At 43.7% G+C, this 21,680-nt stretch overlaps 1 protein-coding gene and 1 long non-coding RNA gene across 3 annotated transcripts in view; one reads left to right on the forward strand and one right to left on the reverse strand.

Moving 5' to 3' along the window:
- Nucleotides 1–3,930: 3,930 nt before the first annotated feature.
- Nucleotides 3,931–12,219, reverse strand: LOC149918369 (uncharacterized). Its single transcript, XR_016464895.1, has 3 exons — nt 11,956–12,219; nt 6,779–6,942; nt 3,931–6,606 (listed from the first exon to the last, which is right to left on the reverse strand). It is a non-coding gene; the product is annotated as an uncharacterized LOC149918369 (long non-coding RNA).
- A 145-nt stretch (nt 12,220–12,364) lies between these two features.
- The window catches only part of SLC12A7 (solute carrier family 12 member 7), a 66,876-nt gene continuing 57,560 nt past the window's right edge, over nt 12,365–21,680 (forward strand). For both annotated transcript variants that reach the window (XM_031608321.2, XM_031608322.2), the window contains exon 1: nt 12,365–12,622. In XM_031608321.2, the coding sequence (XP_031464181.1) occupies nt 12,508–12,622 (115 nt within the window). In that variant the 5' untranslated portion in view covers nt 12,365–12,507. The remainder of the gene's footprint in view (nt 12,623–21,680) is intronic.

Genomic DNA, 21,680 nt, shown 5'->3' on the forward strand with positions numbered 1-21,680 from the left:
TTCCCCTGTTTTCTTATAGAGCAAATTCTCTAATTTGGGCTAGTACAGAATCAGAAGAAAGAAAAAAAATAGTTTGGGAAGGTCCTCTGGAAGTGTAGCTTTATACACTAGTGAAAAACTCCATGGGTAAATCATGTTTCCAAGGGTCTTGTTCAGGCAAGAATCAGGGAATAGTGAGGGCTGATTACCCCATTTGGGCAGAAAGCAAAGTACTGTAACAAGGCTGGCAGGGCGAAGAGCTTCACTAGCCAGGGCCTGATTTCACAATGTACAAGTGAAGCAAACAGTTCTAGATCAATAAAGATCCAATAAAGATCAATAGCCAAGCATAGCTGTGATGGAACTGTAAGAAAATACACCTCTGACATAGATCAGGTAGGTATCAAAAGTCCTGAACTTAATTGGAGACCCTGGACCACAGGCACGTGCATGGTTGCATCCCAAGTGTTGTGGGTCAAAGCAATTACGGCCTATCAATGCACTCAGGTTCCTGCAGAAAGTTTTGGGTATCGCTCAAGATGGAGAAGGATGGAAGCAATAGATTTCTTTGTTGTGTTTCCTCATAAATGAATTATTCTGTTAGAACAAGATCATTTCTTAAACAGCCAGCTTTGCTGGCTGAAACAAATTAAGCTGAGTCTCAAAGTTGCCTACTGTGGCCTTTTCAACTATCGTACTGAACAATTCAGCAACTTTATGCAGAATCCCTCAAATTAAAACACAGTATGTTTTTTTCTTTCCATGTTCTGTAACTTCTAACTGTTGAGACTAGATCTCAGGATAATCAGATCTCATTTAGGAAGTTTCTCAGCTAGCTTCTCCTCCTCTGCCTGACATGACTTGCACTTGGGAAACTTCTGTATTGACCAATCTCAGTTACAGTGAGTAGAAAAGGACAATCCCTATACCAGGCTCCAGTGTCAGAAAATTCCACATGAAAAACACTGCACTGTGCTTATCATGTTGGCAGTGACTATCTGCAACAGTTCTCATAAGCTTCTGTTTTCATGTGTTCTGACTGCAAGACAGAGGCACACCCTTTGCTTCAGATACAGAAAGCTGCTGCAGCATCTCCACAGATGCCCTTTGTATGAACACCTGGGCAATGGAAACTCTGACTCTCTAGATGTCTGTTGTGAAGTGCTGAATTGAACTGTATTCTAAGTGCTAAACTGAACTGTATGATTACAGAGTTAAAAGACTGTAAAGAATTGGCTGATGGCAGTGTGATGTTCCTCCTCATAAAAGACAGTTGTCAACTCAGGAAATAAAAAGCACAATAGCTGGCTTTCAATTTAGCCACAGGATGAGAAGGTTTAGCCATTAGAAATCAATTGTCAGATTGGAAAAGTGTCATAGTAAACTTGAACTACGCTGCATTGTTTTCAGAGTTACTGTTTCCCAAAATCACAGAATTGTAGAGATTGGAAGTGACGTCTGGGAATCATCAAGTCCAAAAGCTCTGCTAAAGCAGGTTCCCTACAGCAAGGAAGAAAGTGCATAGAACAGTGTTCAGTCAGGTCTTGAGTATCTCCAGATAAGGAAACTCTACATCCTCACTAGGAAACCTGTTCCTGTGCTCAGTAACCCTCACTGTAAAGTTCTTCCTCACGTTTGTACAGAATTTCTTGTGTTACAGTTTTTGCCTGTTGCCCCTTGTCCTGTCATTGCACACCACTGAAGAGTCTGTCCCATCCACTTGTCTCCCCCACTTTATATATTTTTAAAGTTATGAGATCACCTCTCAGCTTTCTCTTCTCCAGACTGAATCACAGAATCACAGAATTGCCAGGGTTGGAAGGGACCTCAAGGATCATGAATCTCCAACCTCCCTGCCACACGCAGGGCCACCAGCCTTCCCACCTAATGCTAGACCAGGCTGCCCAGGGCCCCATCCAATCTGGCCTTGAACACCTCCAGGGACGGGGCATCCACAACCTCTCTGGGCAGCCTGTTCCAGTACCTCACCACTCTCTCTGTAAATAATTTTCCCCTGACATCCAACCTAAATCTCCCTTCCCTCAACTTAAAACCATTTCCCCTCGTCATGCTGTCACTCACCCCTTCAAAGAGTTGATTACCCTCCTGGGAAGACTGGAGAGACCCAAGTCTCTCATCCTTTCCTTACAAGAGAGATGCTCCAGGCCCCTTATCATCTTTACAGCTCTCTGCTGGATTCTCTTCAGAAGATCCCTGTCTTTTTAAGTGAGTAGCCCAGAACTGGACACAGTACTCCAGATGGGGTCTCACCAAGGCAGAGTTGAGGGGTAGGAGAACCTTCCTTGACTTGCTAGCCACAGTTTTTTAATGCACCTCAGAATACTGTCAGCCTTCTTGGCCACAAGGGGAACACTGCTGGCTCATGGCCAACCTGTTGTCCACCAGGATCCACAAGTCCTTCTCCATAGGCCATCTTCCTTTCCAGCAGGCCATCCCCCTAACCTGTACTGACCATGCAGTTATTCCTCTCCAGGCGTAGGACCCTACATTTGTTGAACCTCATAAGGTTCCTCTCCACCCAACTCACCAGTCTATCCAAGTTCCTGTTGAACAGTACCACAATCATGTGGTATGTCAGCCATTTGTCCCAGCTACATATCTTCAGCAAAGTTGCTGAAGGTGGAATAAGTGCTTAAATGAGCTTGGAAGAATCATAGGATGGCTTAGATTAGAAGGGGCCTTAAAGATCATCTAGTTCCAACCCCTCTGCAATGGGCATAGTTGCCAACCTCTGGTTCAGACTGCCTAGGTGTGAATGGACTGTCTGACCGCTCAAAGATACCTTCTAACCTGCGTGCCTGAACTGAATTGATCCTTGTGTCACATGCAAGGCTGCAGCTGCAGTAACCATACTGAAGATAGTTAACTTTGGTAACTATCCAAAGACCTACATGCAGAACAAACCGTACGGTACATGGAAATCACACTGAAATGACAAAGGAACTTGGGAATGGTGGTGATGTAACTTAGGCAGAGGACACCACTGCCTCTGCAAGGATGCCTGCATGGTCCTGAGACTACTGATCTCATACCTCATGGCTAATCATACTAATCTCCTAGTACATTGCTATATATGCAATAAAACACTCACTTTGGCTGATAATGTGCATGAACATGTGTTTTGTGCCTCATCCTCGATTCCAAACACACTGATACACCAGGATACCATCCGAGTGGTACTTAAAATGTCAACCAACTCTTGAGGGTCCCCTTCCAATGCTCTATAAAAAGAAGTGTTTGTTTCCTGCAGTCCTGATCCTTCTGATGTACTCATGGCAGCATGCCTTTATATGTGTCATTCCAATGATAAACATTTCCCCCATCACCTATTATTGCACTCTTTGTCACCCACAGCCTTTATGATAAAAATCCAAAAATAAAAGTGTCAGAGCAAATTCTAATCTGAATTCGATACCAAACCAAATCAAAAGGGCTGTAATACTAGAATAACTGTTTAGACATATAATCTTGTTCTGCAAAATGTCAAGATTGTCTTTCCTTCAAAACATGATTATCATTGTCCCAGTTTTAGCTGGGATAGAGTTAACTTTCTTCCTAATATCTGCTATGGTGCTGCTTTTTAAATTTAGGATGTAAATAATGTTGATAAAACACTGATATTTTGTTGTTACTGGTAAGTACTTAGACTAACTGAAGGACTTCACAGCTTCTCAAATGCTCTTGCCACCAAGGAGACTGAATGTGCACAAAAAGCTGAGAAGGGACAAAATCAGGACAGCTAATCCAAACTGGCCAAAAGTACATTCCATAACATATGACATCACATTGAACTGTAAAATTGAGGAGGGTTGGCAGGAGGGTTGCCAGTGCTTGAGAAGTGGCTGGGCATTGGTCAGTGGGTGATGACCAATCACATTATGCATAACTTACTTTGTACATTCTTTCATCTTTATTACTATTATTTTTAGTCTTATTCAACATTTCAATAACCTATAGGACAATATAAGTAAATACTTATATTAGAGGCCTCATCAAAATCTTTTTATCAGATGCTTTATATTTATAGCATACTCATTATTAGCCTTAATTTAATCCTTTTTTAATTTCACGTAAATTACATTTTTTATACTTTCACATCTCCTTACATCTGTTTTCGGACTGTTTATTTTTGAGTGCTGAATAGAAGATTCCATCTAAATCACTTTTGTTAATAAGATGAATGTCTTCTATGTAGGTTGCTCCACAAGTAATGCCTCCTATTTATCTCCATGGAAACTATAACACATGCAAAAAGTGTAACAACACTGTTTGATAGAGCAAATTTTCAGCTACATAATGCTATTTTTCAACACAGTTACCAACATTAGCTGTGTATTTTTACCAGTGATGAACAAGAGCCTGCATTCCATGCTCATAAAAAAAAACAGACCAATGGAGATGACCCACTGTTTCACAGCTGTTATGATGTTGCTGCTAGAAAAATGTTGCCCACATAGTCCACCTTTCTTTGGTCTGAACAGGAGGAAGCCAGAAGCGAACAAATCCAGAATATACAGTGGGTTTTGTAGGACAGTCCAGCCAAGATTGACAACGTGCTCCATGGTCTTCTGGAGCTGGTATGGCACCTGGTGTTATCAGGTTGCCAGAAAAAGAGTCTCTTTTTCATGAGCCTGACACTGGAAATTCAAGTCCTCAGCTTTGTCTGCATTTGCGATGTAGTGGTCAGAGCTGATGGTTTGTCCAGGTTCCAGGAAGTCCAGAAGGATCACCTCCTTCCTGTCCCAAAAGACAGTGCACATCATTTCACCCACTATAACCCTTTGGTTTGTAGTGGTGACACGACATCTCATCACTGGTAATGACACGATCCAGGAAACTGTCACCTTCAGCCTTGTATTGGTTCAGTGGGTCCTGACAAGCTTTCCTGTAGTGTTCTTTCTGCTCCTGTGTAAGCATCTGTGGGACCCACACAGTGAAAAATTTGTAATATTCCAATGTTGCCACAATTGTTTCCAAAACATTGAAGCTAAAATTCAGCTCTGTATCCAGTTCCCTGGTCCTAATCCAATGATTCACACAGATGCGCTGACTGAACAGCTCTTCATTTTCATGGCATGACTGCTGTGCATTAATTACACAGCAGCTTTCATAAATGTCCATCTGGATCTATCTGCTTGAACTAATGGTGTGCCTGCTGCGTTCACAGAATCATAGAATGACTTGGGTTGGAAGGGACCTCAAGGATCATCAAGGTCCAACAACCCCCTGCCACAAGCAGAGCTGCTAGATGGAGTACTAGATCGGGCTGCCCAGGGCCCCATCCAACCTGGCCTCTGGGCATGAGGCATCCACTACATCTCTGGGCAACCTGTTCCTCACCACTTTCTCTGTAAAGAACTTCCCATTGACATCTAATTGAAATCTCTCCCCATTTAGTTTAAAGCCACTCTGACTTGTCCTATCACTATCTACCCATGTAAAAAGTTGATTTCCCTCATGCTTATAAACTCCCTTTAAATTTTGGAAGGCTGCAATTAGATCTCCCAAAGCATTCTTTTTCCAGGATGAACAAGCCCAGTTCCTTTAGCCTGTCTTTATAGGAGAGTTGCTCCACAATCACAGTGACGAGCAATAAAAGAAAAGAAGGGACTATCTTGTGACTTGCAAGCAGTTTTATCTTTCCCTCTACATAGAAACAGAAACAGAACAGAAAATAGAAACAGAACAGTGAAAGTCCTCTGGGATGTGTAGTTTTTCTCTTCTGAGAACCAGGTACATGGAAATATCAACAACACATGGAACTGGAGCATTAACTCCAGTCCCTGTGCTCTACATGATGTTATGATGTGGAATACTGATTAAAAAAACCCACAAACATAGAACAATGACAGGATGTGGTGAGGGACCATGTCAAAGGCCTTGCAGAAGTCCAGGTAGATGACACCAGTTGACTTCCCTTTGTCCACCCAGGCTGTCACTCCACCATAGAAGGCCAGTCAGGCATGACCTTTCCTTGGTGAAGCCATGCTGGCTGTCTTGGGTCACCTGCTTGTCCCACGTGTGCATTAAAATATCTTCCAAGAGGATCTGTACCATGACCTTCCCAGGCACAGAGCCTCATGCTCACTGGCCTGTAGTTCTCCAGGTCCTCCTTCCTCCCTTTCATGGGAGCAACGTTTCCCTTTTTCCTGTACCTGGGGACTTTTCCTGACAGCCATGACTTTTCAAATATGATAGACAGCAGCTCGGCAACCACATCAGCTCTCTTAGGATGCTGTCACCTGGCCCCATGGACTTGTACACATTCAATCTCATGAGTCAGTTTTGAACTTGCACTGCCCTTACAGTGGGGAAGAGTTTGCTCCCCAAGTTCCCACTGAGAGGTTTATGTTCAGGGATGTGAGAATCCTAGCTGCCAGTGAAGATGGAGGCAAAGAACTCATGGAGTACTTCAGGCTTCTCTGTACCTGTTGTAGCTGGTTCTCCTTTTCCATTTAACAAAGAAGGTATACTCCCTTTAGCCTGTCTCTTCCGACCTATATACTTGTAGAATCTGTTCTTGTTGTTTTTAACATCCTTCACTGTCACAGTTATCTCTAGATCTAAGTCTGTGACAGGGGACAGCAGGCCCACTGGTCCACCAGACTGGAAAAGAAGAGAGGGGTAAAAAAAAAAGTGTTAATAGTTTACAGGCTGGTCTGGCCAGGCCCTGTGACAAATGAGGCAGGGGACTCGCGGGTCCACACTGTGGGAGAGGGGAGTGAGAGAGAGAGAGGGAGAGATGGAGAGAGATGGAGAGAGGGAGAGGCAGACTGACCTGCCAGGACCTCCACCTTTCTTCCTTGGGGTGCAAAATACTCTGGGGGAATGCTGCTCCTCCCCTTGCCTCCAAAAACCAAACACCCAAAAATAGCAGTCCATGGAACCAGAACATTAACTCTTCAACTCCCACTGCTTTACATGATGTTATGATGTGAAATACTGGAAAAAAAAACCAAAAACCCAAAACCACAACTTCTTATTCCACATCACTACATCATGCTTGACATATTTATATACAAACAAACCGTAATTACACACACGTATCTATATACATATATACAAATGGAATTACTAACTGGACTACCCCAGCATCAAATTCCCTTGTGTTACACATTCAACATCCCTATTTTTCTCCATCACCCACCAAGTGGACCTAGGTCCCTGAGCAAAAACAGTTTCACGGAGAGGTTTGCCCTTTCCAGAATCTGGAAGGACCCAAACTGCTTTTCCCAACATATTCTTTACATGTACCACAGGGACATTATCTCCCTCCACAGTATGTAGGAAGCTGGATTGGATAGAACCAATCTAATTGATCTTCTTGTGTTGACCAACCGGGTGACCTCTGCCAAATGCTTCTCCCAGTGCTTAAATGTTCCACCACTCATTGTTTTCAACATAGTTTTTAACAATCCATTGTATTGTTTAATTTTACCAGAAGCTGATGCATGATAGGGAATATGATAAATCCACTCAATGCCATGATCTTCGGCCCAAATATCCACAAGTGAATTTTTGAAATGAGTCCCATTATCTGACTCAATTTTTTCTGGAGTGACACATCACCACAGGACTTATTTCTTGAGACCCAGTTTGGTGCTTTGGGCAGTAGCATGAGGTACTGCGTATGTTTCAAGCCACCTCCACCACGGTAAGCACATAATGTTTACCATCATGAGTTTGTGGCAAGGTGATGTAATCAACCTACCACGCTCCCCCATATTTATACTTTTGCAATTGCCTTTCCCTCCAGAGAGGTTTCATCCTCTTGGATTGTTTAGAAGTGGCACGTGTCACAGTCATGAATAACCTGTACAGTAGCATCCATAGTTAAATCCACCCCTTTGTCTCCAGCCCACTTATATGTTGCATCTCTTCCTTGATGGCCTGAGGTCTCACGGGCCCACTGAGCCAGAAATAATTCACCCTTGTGTTGCCAGTCCAAGCTTTTTGCCACAGACTCCGAGTGGGACTTTTCTCTCCAGCAGCAGTACAAAGGATGCTCCTTACATCCTGTCCCATTCACACTTTCCTCAGGGCCATGGCACGGGCTATCTCCTTTAATCTGCTAAAAAGCCTGCTGCTGCTCAGGGCCCCACTTAAAATTATTCTTCTTCCATGTCACCTTATAAAGAGGGCTTACAAAGAGGCTGTAGATTGGAATATGAATTCTCCAAAAAGCTCACTACACCCAGAAAAGACTGTCTTTCTTTTTTGCTAATGGGTGGAGGCACAGGAGTGATTTTGTTGATCACATCTTGCCATTTTACTCATAGAAACTGAATTTCCTGGGCAGGTCCTTTCACTTTGTTTTGTAGCAAAACCAGCACGAATTTGGATTATTCGCTCTCCTTTCTTGAAAACTTCCTCTGCTGTATTGCCCCACACAACATCATCAATGTACTGCAGGTGCTCAGGAGCACTGCCCTGTTCCAATGCAGTTTGGATCAACCCCTGTCAAACAGGCTGTGTTTCCACCCCTGTGGCAAATGGTTCTAGTTATACTGAACGCCCCTCCAGATGAAAGCAAACTGCAGCCTGCATTCTTTGGCCAAAGGAATGGAAAAGAAGGCGTTAGCAATGTCAGTGGTGGGACACCATTTGGCTGCTTTTGACTCCAGTTCATACTGGAGTTCTAACATGTCTGGCACAGCAGCACTCAGTGGGGGTGTGACTTCATTCAGGCCACGGTAGTCTACCATCAGCCTCCATTCTCCAATGGACTTATTTGGGGCTTGGCTTGTGCTTACCGAGCCAAATAAGTCATACCTCCTCAGATCTTCCTAAGCTGCACCATCCCTGATTCAAATGCTTGCTTAGTTACTCAGCATCCCACAGGTGTTCAAGAATGAAATCCCATGACACTGAGGTCCCCATGCTTCTAAGATTTTTCCTAACCCTCTCCACATTCCCTGCCATTCAGCATTCTCAGGTTTTGGGAAAAGCTTCCTCCACATAATGCAAATTATTTTTAGGAGGAATACATTCAGAGAGATTGATAACATGGTTGCCGAGTTGGCTTTGCAACCATGCATGAGGAACTGAGAAGAAAACCTGGAAACCAGTCTAAATACCATGTTGTTTGTAAAATTAGCCACTCCCTCTGAGAAGTATAGGTGCCAGCCAGATATCTCTATCAGTACCTTTAATTGGTTATACATATATGCAACTCTGAAACTGAAAATGATGAACCTAATAAGAAACCAATAAGTTCCATGAAACATAATGGTCTTTAATCCTGTATACAATGCTCTTAAAATGAAGAACAGATTCATTCATAGCTGGCAGTTGCTAGAAAAGGAAGAAAAAAACCACTCAGTACAGTATCTATAGTCTTGCAGACTGTTATGATGTGGAATACTAACAAAAAACCACAAAACCATTAACACTCACCAAGTTGATCTGTGTCTTGTCTTTCCTAATCCCATATCTGCAAGTTTGGACAGCATCCCTGTATTCTTCCCAGGTGACACACCCTTGCTTCCACTGTGTGTACCTGCCCATCTTTACCCTCAGTTTGACCAGCAGGCCCTTGCCAAGACATGCTGGTATCCTGCCTCCCTTGCCTGCTTTCTTATTCTGAGGGATGGAACATTCTCAGAAAGGCATCCTTAAAGAGTAGCCAGTTTTGTTCAACTCCTTTGTCTCTAAGGTCTTCTTCCCAGAAGAACTCATTCAACAATTCCTTAAACAATCAGAAGATCTCTTTCTTGAAATTCAGGGTCCTGACTCCACTCTTTGTCTTCCTGGGTCACTTGCAGCTCGCCACATTGTCCTGCCAGTGAATATCTGGTTGGTTGAAATCACCCATCAGGATGAGAACCTTTGAGTGTGAAACTTCTTCAGGTTACAAATGAAGGCTTCATCAAAAGGCTCCTCCTGATCAGGCAGCCTGTAATAGACCCTGACCACCAGCTGTCCTTTATTGGTCCTATCCCTAATTTGAACACACAGGCTTCCCGCCTGTTCCTGGCTGTTTCTCGAAGCTCCCTGCAGTCTATCCACTCCTTAACACAGAAAGCAATTCTCCCACCCACTCCTCCTACCTTGCCTATCACTTCTAAATTATGGTGGTGTTCCAGTTTTGTGAATCATCCTACCATGTTTCCATGATTGCAATCAGGTCAAAATTTCCCATGTGCACCACGTTTTTCAGCTCCCCTCTCTTATTTCCCATTTTGCCAAACAAAAAGATTGTGGTGGTTCAGAGCAATCGTGTCACAAATTGAGAGATTTGGGGTTTATTTATATATATAAAAACACTGATGTAATGTTTCATTAATTATTAATTAATGACGTAATGCATTGTTCCAACAGTGTGCATTTTATACACAGATCTGTACAATGTCTTAATCTCATTCTGCCTTTGCTCTTTTTTTATTTCTTATTCCTAGAAGGGTACAATAAAGATAATCTAGTGTTAAACCTGGCATATATTGCAACACTATTTCTCTCATGCTCTTCAAAGGGAATGACAAAGAAGAACAACTTAAGAATAGAGTTTCTTTTCCCATTTTCTGGTCCATATTGGGCAAAAGAAATTGAGGCGCTCAGAAATCACAGCTCTCATATTACAGAGTATCCACTGTAATTAGAGATGATCCACAACCCTGTTTGCTCTTACCATTCTTTCTCCATAGAATTACACTTATTCTTCATCACATGGATCTCCACGTTTACAACAGAGGGGAGCTTTAAAACAAATTGGTCCCTCTGCTCATTCAAAAGTTGTTTGTTCCAAAGTTTCTTATTTTTTGGCTATTGACCTTCCTTAGACATAGAAGTTGTATCAGGTTGAATCAGAATTAAACACTACAATCCTAATTTCTCACTACTCTACCATCTGTGATATAGTTTTTATCTACATCATTGTACTTGAGTTTCTTTGTTTCTTCCAGCGGAATTCTTAAGCACCAGATGGATGGTACTCAAAAATCACCAGTTACTTCTGATTTTCTTTTCAATGCTCATACATGATTCTGTGGGCACTATTCAGCATGTTTTGAAGAGACAATTATTATGTTTATATATTTTTGAAAATGACATTTGTCAGTGTAATTTATCATTGTTTCTGGTTTCTTAGTACCACTAATTTTGATGATTACCTGTACCGTGATGAAATTAAAGTAAAATGTGTTCCAAAATATCCTTGCCTCTGCAGTCTACTGTCACTAACAAAGGCAGTATTCCAGTCATTTTCTGGAGTTTGGAAAAGCACAGGAGAAGGACATTCTTAAGACAGACAGTTGTTTTTCGTGCAACTACGCTCTCATTACTGTAGTTACACCATAGTTTGAATGGGGGCAGATCTACCAAGACCATACTAGGTATCCAACTGTTATATCTCTTTCCCTCTCCTTTTCTTGCTGACCTGCTGTGAGCCCTGCTACCTCCACATCTGTGACTTCACTATCATCTTCGATGGCCAGAATCACTTTCCCCACCTACTTTTTTGGAGGCCTCTACTCAATCACTGTGTTAGGTAGATATCCCACTGAGGCATGCGACCCACAAACCTATCTGAGCCCTTTTACAAAAGGCATTGGTATATACTGACGGAATCCTTCTGCTCTGTTACAGAACTTTGCTGGGAATAGAGAAGAGCAGAAGAAAAAAAAGGCTCTAGTTTCCAAACCTGCTTTTACCACTTTTTCCCTGCACTGGGAAGGAAGTTTAGGGTAACCAACAGCTACTGCTCATCACAAACGCTACACCATGAGTATTTAATTTTTTGATAAGCTCATCCACTGATCCCTGGAGTTTGCCTCACCCTGGGTCAGAGCCTATATGCGCATTCCAGCACGGGTCGTGGAGCCTTCTGCTGTCCTCTGCAACCCGCAGCTGCTGTGTAGAGCAGAGATCTGGGAACCATCTACACCTGACAATTCCGAAGCGTGCAGAGGACTTTTTTTTCCCTCAGGAAGTATCCAAAAGCTGACATGCAAAGCTGACCTGCAAAGCTCCTGCTTAGGACTCGTGCGTGGCGTCATCCCTCAGAGGTTCGGCGCCCGACAGTCCGGCCCTGGTTTCCCCTGGAAGACAGTTTCTGCCTGCTGCTAACTGAGAAGCAACAGCCCTAGCGCTGCAGGCACGTGTGGAAGTCAAGATACGACAGAGAAGGGGCTTTTTCGTGCCCCATAGCCACGGCTAGAGAGCAAACAAACGAAACTCAATAATCCGGTTTATCTTTCAAGCACTTGGCCGGACACGCCCTCCTCGTGCCGCTTTCACAGTGGCACTCGGCCGGACCTATTTACCCTCCCAGGACCCAGGCGTATCTCGCCTTCCTTTCCCCCAAGCGGCCCCCGCCCCTCGCACGACAGCGTCGGCCTGAGCGCAGCCGGCCGAGGAAAGGGGCGGCGGTAGCAGGAGGTGGAGACAGGCACCGAGCCGCCGCCTCCCGCCGCCCGAGGAAGCGGCTCTCACGTGAGGGAGGCGGCGGCGCCGAGCTCACCCTGCCCGCTACCTCGGAGGAGGCGCCGCCGCGTCCCCGGATCCGCGGTAATGCCCACCAACTTCACCGTGGTGCCGGTGGAGGCGCAGGGCGGGGAGCGGGACTCGGCGGAGCGCGATGCGTGGCGACGGGAGGACGAGGAGGACGGCAGGGACCGGGGCTGCGGTGAGAGAGGGGAGCGGGGCGGCGTCGGGCGCTCGGCCGCGCGTCTGCGGCGGGGGGAGCGCGGGGGGCTCCCGTGCTGCCGGGTGGTCGAGCGGGCCGAGGCTCTGCCGGGGCGGCTGTTGGAGCGGTTACGTTCCCTTTCCGTAGCGGGTGGCGCCGGCTCTGCCTGCGCAGGTGAGGAAGTGCGCCTTGCGAGGGGGTGAAAGTCCAACAGGCTGGGAGCTTCGCGCTGGCCGGGACGAGGAAGCAGAGCCGGCTCGGCTCGGGAGCGGCGCCGCGGCCCTCCGAGGGCGGTGAGCGGCCCTCCGCCTGCTGGCGCCCGCGCGGGAGAACAGGAGTAACCAGCGCCGCGGGCAGGCTGGAAGATGTGTCTCCCCTTAGAAGCCAAGTCCTGCCAGAGTATGCTAGGGGAAGAGGCGGGAGGAAAAGTTTCTGGCTGTGGAGGAGAGTGTAATCGTAGGTGGTTTGTTTCGGGGCCAGCCGTGTGCCTTTCTGCCAGCATCCGTGTCTTATTAGACGGATCACTAGGCGAGGTTTTGCTGCTGTGTTAGCAGCCTTGCCTTCTGCTAGGCCTCGGCCCTGAAGTTGCGAAGGTGAGCAGAACGGAGCCTGAGGTGAAGCTTTGTGGCGTTGTAAGCAGGACGCTCCTCAGGGCAGCCCGTTCTGCGACGGGATAAACATTTGTCTGCAAGCAGTTAAATGAGAGCTTTTCTCATTCAGGCGGTGAGGCTTGTCTAGGGAAGCAATAACTCTTCCTTCAGCTGAGGAACTTCCTCTTTGCAGAGCGTGCTGCAGCAGCAGTTCCAAGTATGGTCCCTGAACTGCTGCTAGCAGTGTGAAATCTCACTGAATCTGACACGGTACTTTGGGCGCTGCATTACAGTCAAAACATGTTCTGAGCCCAAGTTCAGTAGGGGAGACTAAATGCTCTACTCAAGTTCACAGGTTGAGGAAATGAGCAATGTATTAATGTTTCTTGAGGTTATATGGATGTGCGTACTGTGTAAAGCTGTAATGCATAAGATTGTTAAATTAATTGTAATCAAATAGTTATTTATAGCTCATTCTTCTGAGAACTTTAAAAAAAAAAATCTAAAATACAAGCTTTGTTAATGGCAGCTAAAAGGTAGTGTGGTTAAACCCATCTAAAGGCTTTTGCTAAAATGGCAGAAAACAGAACTCGTGCAGTGAGGGAAAACATGCTTCTGTTCTTGGAGGTGAGCTGAATGAGTGCTGCAAAAATACGACGATTGCTAGAGTTGTAGCAAGGTGGATGGAGGATACAGTGAAGAGCAGGGATGGAAATAAGAGGTGGAATGGGATATTCCTCTTCAGATCATCCATAGTCTGTATACCATATATGATTTTATTATTTGGACTGTCTATAATTTTATCTGTTTTAGTTGAATTATGTGATGTAAAAGGTGAGTAATCATTCTGGAATTGACTTGTCTGCAGTAGTGGTTTCTTTTGTGTTTGGTTCTTTTCTGTTTTTTGGGGGTTTTTTTGCTTTTTTTTTTTCTTTTGTTTTGGAAGGAAGCAGAAACAGACTGTAAGCCATTGAATCACCAATAAAATATTCCTGGTGACTTATTATCAAGATACTTATCAACTATTCTGTGTACTTATTCATGCATTCTCTGCTGATATCCTATGTGATCATAGAGTAAGTTGGGATTTTCTTACTGTATTTTCTTTACTCCTTCATAAACATATGAAATTCTGAAATGTTCTTTTTGAGTGATCCCTGTACATCTTTGCAGAAGGGGAAAGTTTAGGTGAGGGGCTATTTGATTGGATTATAGTACTGATTAAAGTAGGATTTGTGATGAAAAATGTGGGGCAAAGTGTGGAAACTGGTGTATGAATTGAATAAAGCAACTGAAGATTGGAGCCTGATCACTACAAAGTAGCAGGAGGGATTTACACGTGCTTGTGTTGTTCAGTGTCCTTGTAATTCCATACAAGTGAAGGAAGGATGGTTAGGGAACAATAACTTGTAAAAGCAAGGAAGAAGGTGGAATGTACTGCAGTAAATGAAGTTTTCTGAGAGTTTCTGGCTTTCTTCCCCTATTTTTACATATATCAATAGTGAATGTCTGTTGATCAATTTCAAAGTTTTGACAGATTTATACTAATCTGTTTTTCATTAGCCATTCAACGTATCAAGTATTTCAGAACATAACTAGCATACCATGGTATTATTTACCTGGCAACAGCAGTGTCTTATTTACAAAAGAATATGACAAGTAACTCCTACAAGAAATTCTCAAATTGAAGACCTTCAGTTACAAGGAACATCAGTGACAAACTTGGTCATCTTCAAGTAAGCTACTGCATTCATATTTAAGCATGGATTTTGTGAGTTTTCATGAAATACTAATTCCTGAAAGACAGGGGAATTGTTTAGGCAGATTATACGTGTGTGTGTATATAGTGAATGGTCAGCTCCTGCACAAAAAGCATAGGACCAGTCTGTAGTTCAAAACTTACTGCACGGAAAAAGACCTGATTACATTTTTGTGATCCATTTTACCCCCTTGCAGTTTCTACATATCTTCACACTTATAAAAATCTGTATATATTACTTATCCCTCTCTGCCCTATTCGTGCACTTAATCAGTGATGTGCACGGTGTTTCCAGGACTGGCCAGAGGCTGATGTCTAGGGATACACAAGGTAACATGGACTGGTGAACATAACATTTCTTTGCTCTTTCAGGCTGCAACTACTTGTGGGTTAGAAGCATCTGAGGAAACTTAAAAATCTAACCTTGCAAAAATATAAAAAAGTGAATCAAAATCTAAAATTATTTTTGTTTTAAAAAGCACATTTCCCCTTCCCCCCCCTTACGCAGTCAGGAAAATGACATGTTATTTTAGGCATGTTATAAACTGGCAGTAAAGTATACTGCTCGTAGGCATATAATCTCTTGTTTCTTTGTTTCAGAACTAATCATAAAATCAAGTTAATACTTGTCAATCCCTCTTCAGATCGCTCATGATTTTAGAAACATCACATCTCAATCCTATCACCTTATGAACTTAATACTAAAAACTATTAATACTATTTGTCAAACTCCATTCTAACCACCTCTCTCATCTGAGTAGACCCTATATGTCTTCTATTTTCTTATTCAATTATATATTAATGGCTTATCTGAGATCTTTTTGATTCTATGGCAGCTTTATTTCCTTAAGCAGGTTCAGTGAATGACTAGTTGTTTTGTCAGATTGTATCAGAGATCCTTGCAGACTATATAAATTGTATTTCCATTACACACATGCTGGTTGATTCTCTCAAAGAACTCCTTTAGCTTTGGGAAACAGTGTCCCTTTACAGAAGTCATTGGTTGCTTTCCCTTTTACCCCTGGCATGCTGTGTAATACAACTTTGAAATGGAAAATACTATTCCTGTTGCAGAGAAACGCATATATGACACTTGGTCTCAGGCACCATTGTTAAATATAGGAGTCATCTTTGCTTTGAGGGGCATTGGCTGTCTAGATCATCTCTTGATGAGTTTCTAGCTCTGCCATGGGACTCTAATTGATCCATTCACATTTCATAATGATTGGAGCTATGTTAATGCAAGTGTTCCTGCTCTGTTAATAGCTACAAGGTGAATTGTTTCCACCTGTGCAGCCAGGGCTGGCCCTTCTTCGTTACTGGGTTCAATCACTGGTTCAGGCTGTGACCTAACAGTTCCCATACATTCCACTGTTTCAGAACATGAACCAATGACTGAGCATATCAGGCTTGAGTTATCCTTTGCAGTCTGGTTCATAATTGCAATTGTGACATTTGCTGTGATGCTGATATTATTTCCCATTGAGTTGATACAGTTTTTCCATCATGATGTAAAGAATCTATAATCTTCAATTATCGTAAGAATTATAGAATATTTAGAGTTGGAAGGGACCTTTAAAGGTCACCTAATCCAGCTCCCCTGCTGTAAACAAGGACATCCCCAGCTAAATCAGGTTGTTCAGGGTTTGATCCAGCTTCACCTTAAAAATCTCCAGGATGGGCAGCCTATTGCAATGCTTCACCACCTTCACTGGAAAAGACTTTTTTCCTTATCCAAACTGAGTACCCTCTTTAAGCTTGAAGACATTTCCCCACATCCTATCACCACAGACCCTGCTAAAGAGTCTGTCCCTTTCTTTCCTGTAGCTCCCATTTAGATACTGAAATGCCACAAATCAGGTCACCTTGGAGCCTTCTCTTCTCCAGGTTGAACAGGCTCAGTTCTTTCAGCCTGTCCTTATAAGAGAGGCTTATAAGTGATCTATCCCCTGGATCATTTGTGGCCCTCATGAGGAAGTGCTTCACCAGGTCCATGTCTCTCCTGTACCAAGGACTCCACATCTGTACATGGTATTCCAGGTGAGGCCTTACCAGCACAAAGTAGAGGGGCAGGATCACCTCCCTCCACCTGCTGGCCATGCTTCTTTGGATGCTGCCCAGGATATGGTTGGCTGTCTGGAGTGTGATGGCACATTGCTGGCTCTTGTCCAGCTTCCCATTCAGCAGTACCCCCAGGTCTTCAGCAAGCCTGCACTCAATCATTTCATCCCTCAGCTTGTATTGGTAGTGAGGATTGCCTCAAACCAGGTGCAAGATCTTGCATTTGGATTTGTTGAAGCTCATGAGGTCCACCTGGGCCCACTGCTCAAGCCTGTTTAGGTCCCTCAACTACACCCCACAGCTTGGTGTCATGCTCAAACATGCTGAGGGTGTGCTTGACTCCACTGTCAGGGTCATTAATGAAGATATTAAAGAGTATTGATCCCAGCACTGACCCCTGTGTGATATGTCTTTCCAGCTTCTTTTGCGAAAGATGTTTGAAAGTCCATCATAAAATGTCACTGAAGAACAAGATATTGTGATAATTCTACTCCTGCTTCTGTCTCTGTTGGTTGTCCTGGCAGGCCATGGGTCCTGGGGAGACTAGAATAAATGTTTAATTGGCACTAAAAGAGGCAAATCTGCCCACCGTGGTGAAATACATACCATGTTCCTGTCCTGCATCGAAATTTCCACTTGGACGGGGCATGTTCAGACCTTTTATACTGCACCCCTTAGCCTGATATTGATGATTAAATAATTATATTAGGTACCAAAGGGGTAGTTTTAATCTGCTGGAGTGACATAATTAGGGTCCCCTTTGTAATGAAAATTGGAGTGTGTATTATAATTCCTGTTGGCCACGTGCCAATTACTTGTGGTAGTACCACTCATTTCCCTTCTAATAATTCCCACCGTGGTGTAAATATAAATAAACCATTTTGGCCCCACTTGCACTTCCCAAGGTCATCTTACCTTGTGGGTTCCTGATTCTAGATTCTCAGGTGCAGAGAGCAGAAGATTACTTATCATTCCAACTGGGGATCTCAGTTGTATATCACTTCTCTTAATTTGGATCCTAAGTGGGGAGGCCCAAGTTGTTTGTAACATATGCAGGATACCAGGTCTTTCTGGGTCTTTCATTCAGATCTCTCAGCATTTTGTGTAGTCTCTTAGTCCATCCCTGCAAGGATGAATGGCCTTTAGAATGCCATTATGCTGCTCTATCAATTGCACTCCCATCAGATTATAAGGCAGATGGAACTGCCATTCAATGTTATTTCCTTGACCCATTCTCATATCATTGTACCCTCGTCATTTTTGATGACCTGGGGAGTCCTGTATGCTCTCATCAATTTAGTTAATGCCTTGATCATCTGGGCTTGATTTGCTTTTGGCACTGGATAGGCCTGTGTTAATCCATTCGTTGTGTCAATGCAGGTCAAGGTGTACCTGGCCCTTCCAGATAGAGGGAGAGGGCCTGTGTAGTTGTCCTGCCATCTCTGCAAAGGGTGGTGTCCTCTAGTAAGATGTGCTGTTGTTTCTGGCAAAGGTCTCAGTTTCATTCTGGAGCATGCTTTGCGTTCTTGACATGCCTGGATGATATCTGACATTTGAACAGGCAGTCCCCATGCTTTTACTGCTGCCCACGTTGTTTTCTGCCTGGAATGTCGCAACTTCTTATGTAGCTACTGATTGATGTTCTCAGCTGGTGAATCATCTAGCCACCTTATCCAAGCTACTGTGTTGACTTCATCATCAAGAGTCCATTGGAGGCCCACAGAGATAATAAAGGGCCTGAAGCATCTCCCCTGTGAGGACAGGCTGGGGGACCTGGGTCTGTCCAGCCTTGAGAAAAGAAGACTGAAGAGATCTTATTAATGTTTATAAATGTATTAAGTGTATTATTATAAATATATTAAGGGAGAAAAAGGGATATGGCCAACCTCTTTCCAATAGTCTGTGGGAACATGACAAGGGGAAATGGCCATAAACTGGAGCAGAGGAAGTTCCACACCAATATGCACAGGAACTTCTTTGCAGTGAGTATGATGGAGCATTGGACCAGACTGCCCAGAGAGGTTGTGGGTTCTCCTTCTCTGAAGATATTCAAGACCTGACTGGATGCCTACCTGTGCAACCTGATGTAGGGAGCCTGTTTTGGCAAGGTGGGTTAGACTCTGTGATCTCTGAGGGTCCCTTCCAGCCCCTACAATTCTGTGATCATTCTCCAGTGACTGCATGGGCTGATGTCTGGATACATGGTCATGTATATAGTTCTATGTCTAACCATGTTCCATATAATCCAACTGTATGTCTCTGCTCCAGATTGGTCAGGTTTGGGCAGTCCAGTCCTGAGTGGCCCACTGTGCAATCCAAAACGTAAGTCCTCAGTAGACCACCCAGCTATCCACGCAGATGTACAATGCACTGTCACCTGGTTCCTGGGTTATAAGCATTCACACTGCTTTTAGCCCCCTGGCTACTCTGTCCATCCCCTTCTTTGAATCAGATGGCCTCAGTTGAGGGATGGTATGCAACTGCTTGCCATTTAATACGATTTCCTTTGCTGGACTCATCCATGTACCAGGTATCTTCTAGGATAGGGTATTTTTAGGACAGGATTTCTCTCTGGTGGAGCGATAGTGGTCTCTTCAGGAGCATCACTATGGTACATCACTGGGCCTAGTATCTTTTGTAGCTCTTCTTTTAATAGTGAGGACAAATGACTTGACTGTCCCTGACAGGCAACCCAATGCACCACTGTTTGGGCTTGGGCCATCCTTGTCTTAGGAGTGTGCGATTTATCTTTTACCCACCCTTGAATAGGTAGTGTTGTTTTTACTGCTATTTCTGCTGTTTGTATTATTGGCTCTTCTGCCAATTTTTCAATTGGGCTATACTTTTCTTCTGTTCCATACCAAACCTAAGACCAGAACCCTGACACTGCTGCAGTTCCCATCCAAACCCTTCCTGGGTTACATGCTTGTCTAATTTGGAGGTAGAGTGGGATTGAATATACTAAGTGCCTGTGCTTGTTTGATGGTTGATTTGGCTCGCTGAAAAGCATCTTATTCCATCTGTCCCTTATCTCATGATTGGCCTTTCTTAATTAGTCTGTACAGAGGCCTCAGGATTTGTGCAAGGTGCAAGGGGTATGAAGATGTTGACTGTTTACAGGCTGCTTTGGTCCGGTTCCATGACTGATGGGGTGTGGGGACCCACAGACCCATGCTCCAGGAAAGGGGGAAGAGGGGAAGGGGTAGGGAGATGAAAACAAAAGAAACAAAACAGTGGCGACGATCTGAGGAGGAAAGCTAATTTACGAAAAAAGATATTGGAATGCAGGATAACACAGTATAATACAGGATGATTGGAATTGAAGCTAATAAATCATGTAAAGTGAGAGAGAGTGTCCAAAAACCAAAAGCCTTACTCTAATGCTGAAGGCGAGACAAGTATGGAGCACGGGCGCTGCAGAGACAAGCAGAAAGGGTAAAAGGACATCTTGTGACTTATAAACAGATTGATCTTTCCCTCTGAATGGAAAATGGAAACAGAACAGTGAAAAATCTTCTGGGATATGTAGTTCTTTTCTGAGACAGCTATACCTGGAACTATTGAAAATCCATGAAACTGGAGCATTAACTCTTTAGCTCCCATAGCACTACATGATGTTATGATGTGGAATACTGATAACAAAAATCATAAAACCATGGCAGATGGTTGTCTGGTATCCTAGGGTGCCCAAAAATTCTGGTAGATGCTTTGCTGTAGTTAGTATGAGAAACACTAGTATCTTATCTATAATGGCACTGGGTAAACTTTCGTCTTCTCTGACCAGATGACTCCCAAAAATTTTACTGATAGTCTGGGCACTTGAACCTTTTGTGGATAGATAGCCCACCCTTTCTCTCATAAGGTAGTTTGATAGTGAACCTACCACTTTTCCAAGAGTTTCCAAAGAGGCAGAAGTTAGCATTAAATCATCAATATAATGATATAATTTGATGTTATCTACTTTATTCTACCCCACCAAGTCACAGGCTACCAAATTATGGCAATAAGTTGGTGAATGTATGTATCCTTGTGGTAGGACCTGAAAGGTTCACTGCCTACCCTTTTGTGTGAATGCAAATTGGTTTTGTGATTCTTTAGCAATGAGGATACTAAAGAACACGTTAGCTAAGTCTAGGTCACAGTGATAGGTTTCTAGCTCCATCCTTGATGTGTCCAGGAGGGTGACAATATTGTGTACCATGTGATTTGGGAGGGTGACCTTGTTCAGTTCTCTGTAGTCTACTGTCATCCACCAAGTCCCCTCTGGTTCCTTTACTGGCCATGTAGGGGAGTTGTAGGAGCTATGTGCTGGTCTGATGATCCCTACTTTTTCCAATTCTTGTATTGTTGGAGTGATTTCTTCCTGACCTCCTGGGATTTTATATTGTCCTGTATTAGTGATCCAGCATGGTTGGGACACCCAAATGCACTCATGCTTTGCATAGCCCTGCAGAATTGACTGTACTGACTGGACAGTAATACCCCTAATTCGTAAGCTGAACTCTCCAATTGGAGAGTCAGTCCCCTCAGTTTATCTATGCCTAATATCTATTCTACCAATACAGGAATGTATACATTGTACTCCTGAGGAGGTAGGCATCCAAAACCCATTTTTAATCAGGTTTGTGCCATAGGGATCATTTTTCCC

This window comes from Phasianus colchicus, chromosome 3 (assembly GCF_987193195.1).
Source record: "Phasianus colchicus chromosome 3, bPhaCol1.hap1.1, whole genome shotgun sequence".
NCBI lineage: Eukaryota > Metazoa > Chordata > Aves > Galliformes > Phasianidae > Phasianus > Phasianus colchicus.